Here is a 5,428-nt window from a genome sequence, read left to right on the forward strand (position 1 = left end):
ATTCGACACCCCTGGTCTAAAAGGTTAGCCTGACAGTGTCGGGTTAACTAAGTCTAAAAGGTTAGCCTGACAGTTAACCAAACATTTGGCCTGACATTTAACCTGACAGTTCACCAAACAGGTATCCTGCCAGTTAGCCTAACATTTAAACTTAAAATTAGTCTGACATTAAGTCAAATAGCCTGAAAGTTTTGCCTGACAGTTTAGCAGGACAATTAGCTTGACAGTTACCCTGACATTTAAACTTAAAATTAGCCTCACAGGGAGTCAAATAGTTAGCCTCATAGTTAGCCTGACATTAAGTCTGATAGTAAGTTTGAAAGTTAGCTTGACAGTTAGCCTGACAATAACTCTGAAATTAAGTATGCCAGTTATCCTGACAGTTAACCAAACAGTTAGCCTGATATTACCACAACTCTTAATCGGACAGTAAACCTAACATTTGGCCTGATAGTCTGCCTGACAGTAAAGCTGACAGTAAGCCTGACAGTTAGCCTGATAGTTAACCTGACAATAAATCTGACAGTTAGCCTGACAGTTAACCTAACAGTTAGCCTGAAAGTTAGCTGGACAGTTACTACCCCAACAGTCAGTGGACAGTAAACCTAACATTTGGCCGTATAATTAGCCTGACAGTTAACCTGTGAGTTAGCCTGACAGTAAGTATGATAGTAAGCTTGACAGTTAGCCTGATAGTCAATCTGAGAGCTAGCCTGACAGTAAGTTCCCAGCTAGCCTGACAGCTAACCAAACAGTTAGCCTGACGGTAAACCTAACATTTGGCCTGATAGTTAGCCTGACAGTTAAGCTGGGAAATTAACCTGGTCCAGGCTAAGTTTCCAGAGCAATGGAGCTTAAACTACATTGAATTTGCTTTATGGAACTAATAAAAACAAACAAACAAACAAACAAACAAAAAAAACAGACAATACATCAGACCAACTGAGACAATCCTGACTTACTTGGTAAACTCGTTTTATGGAACATAACCCAGGACTTCTGGACTGATAATCACACCTGTAGGCTAACGCTACAGGCTAACTGTAGTCTGACAGTTAGCCTGGACGGGGCTAGTTTCCAAACATAAATTTCCAGAGTAACCGAGCTTGACCCGTGTTGAATTTGTCTACGAAGCTAAAATAACCCGACAATAATCTGGACTCACTAAAAATAATCCTGGTTTATTTAGTAAACTCACGTTCCACATCAGAGCTCATCAGACTTCGTTAACTTTAACTAGAACTAAGCTAACATTTCCTGCTATGGTTGGAGGGTTTTATTAATCTTCTCTCATCAAAGCGTTTCTGGATTAAAACTGAAATAATCCACAAAATACAAAAACGCCTGAACGCCGCCGTCGCCGGGGTTACGGCTCTGCTGCAGCTCGTTTTCACCGTCATTTAAACCTCCATTACTGCGGCGTCTTCAATCAGAGGAATGCGAGCGTCTCCCCGCGCGACCCTCCGACACCGAGCGACAAGGCAGCGGTAATGCAATAACAATAATGTAAGTGGGTAATAAGTGGAGCGGCTGGATTGTTCCCAGGGCGACGGAGCGGGGAGGAAATGATGGAAACATGCTCTGGGCTCCCTCGGGATCCGCTCGGCCTGACATGAGAGCATCTTGAGAGGCCGGATACTGTTACCGCCGCCAGATGTTGACGCACGATCACTGCTGTAGCTGCTGCCTTTAAACGCCGCGGCGAGGACGTTTTAAGAGCTTCTTAGGGCTGAAATATTGGTTCCATAAAAATCAGGCGGCGCTCGAGCTCTTTCTCGCCGGCTTGAAATTAAATTACAGTGCGTGCGATCCCGTCTCGAGTCGTGCTTTAAAGGACAACGGTGCACGAAACTAATTGAAAAGCGGCTTGGAATCACGCGAATGCCTCCGCAGCACGTTGTGGACGTCGACGCCGGCTTTGTCGACAACCTTTTCTCTTTTCTCGGAGCCCCCATTGTGGAATGCACCAGGAAGAAACGAACCTTTTTCATCCATTCAGCGAGCGTCCGATCTATTTCAGCGCGTGTTCGGGGGGTCAGATCCGATTCTGAAAGCTTTCACGCGGCTCCGTCCAACAGTCCGTCTCGATTTAGTGAAAAGAAAATTGTTGTGGAGGTTCACTTGTCTTTTCTGCGCCCACAAAATTGGAGCCAATCTGACCCCAATTTTTGTTTCGGAGAAGGATTCCTCTTTGCTTCCTTTGCTAGACAAACACAAAGCGACCCAACGAGTTACTGAAGGCGTTAAAACCTAAACAGAGGCATTGTAGAGAGAGAGAGAGCGTTGGCGGCTCTGAAGCAGAACGCAACATACGTTTAATAGGTTCAGTCAGATTTTAATTGGCTTTACAGAAACGTGTCTCAGAAATACGATGAAATAAACAGAATCGATGCATCTCAGTTCAAAACAAGACGAATCGGTTTGTGTCGGAATTCAGGAAACACGTCGATGCGTCGTCCCAGAGTTGATTTACTTGTAATCTCCGACCCAAACCTGAACTCTGTCCAGTATTTTGGGCTCAAGTTTGAGAATTTCCTGTTTTCAGATCATGTTTTTGTGTTTTCACACTCAAAAAAAATCAGTTTAAAGATTCAATATCTCCAGAAATGAAACTCAGACAGTCGTGAAATCTGGTGACGCAGACAGAACAGTTCACAGCAGATCAGGGCGACTGAATAAACACATTTTTAGCCGTTTAAATTGGTAAAAAGCAGAATTTTCCAGATGTGGTATCATGTCTCCATAAAGTTCCTGTCAGTGTCTGTCTATGGATGGATACATGGTTCTACTAGAACCCAGTCTCTGGTCACATTTCACCAACTGTTGAGGCTCTAACATCAGCAGAACCTGATGTGGTAAAGCTGGACCAGACAAGGGTCCAGGTTCTAGATGTTTAGACCTGAAACCAGTTTCACTCAAAACGTGTCCAAAATGACTCAGAATTATCCAAAAATGATGCAAAACATTTCTAAATTAGTCTAAAAATGACCTTAATTGTCCAAAAATGACAGAAAATGACCTAAAATGTGTCCAAAACTGACATAAAATCGTCCTAAACAACTTAAAATTGTTTAAAATGATCAAAAATTGACCCACAGTTACTCAAAACTGTCACCTCTGGACAAATTTTGGATAATTTTTTGTCCATGTTTGGAAAAGTATCCAAAATTTGTCCATAACTGATCATGTTCAGCGGCCAGTGATTATGTATTAATGTTTATTTGGACAATTTCCGTAATTTGGGGCCAATTTTTAGTCATTTTAAACAATTTTAAGTTGTTCAGGACAATTTTATGTCAGTTTTGGACAAATCTTGGATCATTTTCTGTCAATATTTGGACAATTGGTGTCATTTTTGGACTAATTTAGGACATTTTTGCATCATTTTAGAGAATTCTGAGTCATTTTGGACTCGTTTCGAGTCATGTAGGACAATTATGAGACATTTTTAGGAACTGGAACCTGGTCTGGTCCAGCTTCACCACATCAGGTTCTACTGATGTTAGAGCCTCAACAGGTGGTGAAATGTGACCAAAGACTGGATTCTAGTAGAACCATGGATCCATCCATAGACAGACACTGACAGGAACTTTCTGGATCAACACCAGCCTGGTTGGAGGTTTAACACTTTCTTCCCCCCCATTTTCAGTGGCCAATGATTATTCATTGTTGTTTATTTGGACAATTTGGAGTAATTTTAAATAATTTTATGTCGGTTTTAGACAAATTTTGTGTAATTTTTTGTCAATTTTTGAACAATTAAGGTGATTTTTGGACTAATTTACAACATTTTTGCATTAATTTTCAATAATTTGGAGTCATTTTGGTCACATTTCACAAACTGTTGAGGCTCTAACATCAGTAGAACCTGATGTGGTGAAGTTGGACCAGACAAGGTTCCAGGTTTTAGATGTTCAGACTAAGTGCTGATCATTGGTAGGAACCAGAACCTGGAGTTCACAGGTTCTAGATGTTGGCTTTATACATCCAAACGTCTAAAAACTGGAACCATGTCTGGTCCAACTTCACCACATCAGGTTCTGCTGATGTTAGAGCCTCAACAGGTGGTGAAATGTGACCAGAGACTGGATTCTAGTAGAACCATGGATCCATCCATAGATAGACACTAACAGGAACTTTCTGAAGACCGGCTTCACTAAACTTCACGTCTGTAGGAGTTTCATTTCTGGAGATATTGAACCCTTCAAACTGTTTCCAGGTTCTTCTGAGCAGGACAACAGGTCAGAAAACACGAAACTCTCAAAATTCAGCCAAAAAAACTATTTGACGGGATTCAGTTTTGGGTCCAAAACTAACAAATAAATGAACTAAATGTGAGACGGTGGATCTGAACCGACACAAACGGACTCATTTGACAATATAAAGCACAAACAAAGCAGGTGGCAGCTGAGTGAAGCCTTTAGACTGTGTGGAGCTACAGAGCTTTGGTCAAACATTTTAGGTTTTAAGTAAGAAACGTGGAAATGTTAAGACAAGTGAGGAGCTGCTGCATCCCAGAACTTACCGCTGGGAGTCCACAGCGTTGGAACATTTAAATAAAAGGCACTTATGAGTGACAATAACAAGCAGGAGGAAGGAACGAGTGGGTAAAAATGTACAATAAATACAGTTTCTGGTTCACTAAATATCAATATTGGCTCTTATTTATTGTGACTCTTTTAGTGTCTGTTGGACTTAATCGTATATCAACAAGCCAAAGTGATTCATTACAGGTGGAATGTGACGCATGCATTCAGGTAAAAGTTTGTTTTTTTTACGACAAATAGGAGCAAAATAACACGTATGGTTTAGCGTTTAGCACGTGGTCCATGTTTCATGAAGTGTTCCCTCTCAGTCGACGTTCCTGTACCTGGAGAAGAGGTTGTAGAGGACGCGCAGGGTGGACTTCAGGTCGCAGTTCACGATGTCTGAGGAGAAAACAGGACGACAGAGGAGTTTATTAAAACCACTGCAGCAGCTTCGGCTCCTGTTGAGCTTCACGAGCAGAACAAACTCAGCAAACGCCTGCCAGACGCTACCAGGTGATCACAGCCAATCGGTTCAGGGCGCGAGAAAAGAGAAATCAGTTTGGAAAGATTCTGAGACCCCGATAAGAACTTCTTGACTTGTTTTTTTTTTGCCAGTTGATTTTAAAGAATCCGTTGAATGAAAACCATGAAGATGTCACAGCCGACATCCCGTCACGGAGGCTCATCGTCTGCATTCTGTCAGCTGCACTAACTCATGGTACAAACCAAAAAAACCCAAAACACAACATCTGATTTATTCTCTCTGTACAACAGAACCCGACCTTTTTATTTCTTTAAAGTTTGAATCAACCCCAAAAATGTGGTGGCCTTAGATTCTCCCAAAACCTTCATCAGGTTTAAAAGTTATCGTCATAAAAAAGGCAAAAATGATGAAAATC

General features: G+C 41.6%; 1 protein-coding gene across 1 annotated transcript in view; it reads right to left on the reverse strand.

The window, feature by feature from the left end:
* Positions 1-4,630: 4,630 nt before the first annotated feature.
* The window catches only part of parvaa (parvin, alpha a), a 30,932-nt gene continuing 30,134 nt past the window's right edge, over positions 4,631-5,428 (reverse strand). Inside the window, exon 13 of the mRNA XM_008297115.1 lies at positions 4,631-4,928. Coding sequence (XP_008295337.1) covers positions 4,852-4,928 — 77 coding nt within the window. The 3' untranslated portion in view covers positions 4,631-4,851. The remainder of the gene's footprint in view (positions 4,929-5,428) is intronic.

The sequence above is a fragment of the Stegastes partitus genome, unplaced genomic scaffold, assembly GCF_000690725.1.
Source record: "Stegastes partitus isolate 25-593 unplaced genomic scaffold, Stegastes_partitus-1.0.2 Scaffold1187, whole genome shotgun sequence".
Lineage (NCBI taxonomy): Eukaryota > Metazoa > Chordata > Actinopteri > Pomacentridae > Stegastes > Stegastes partitus.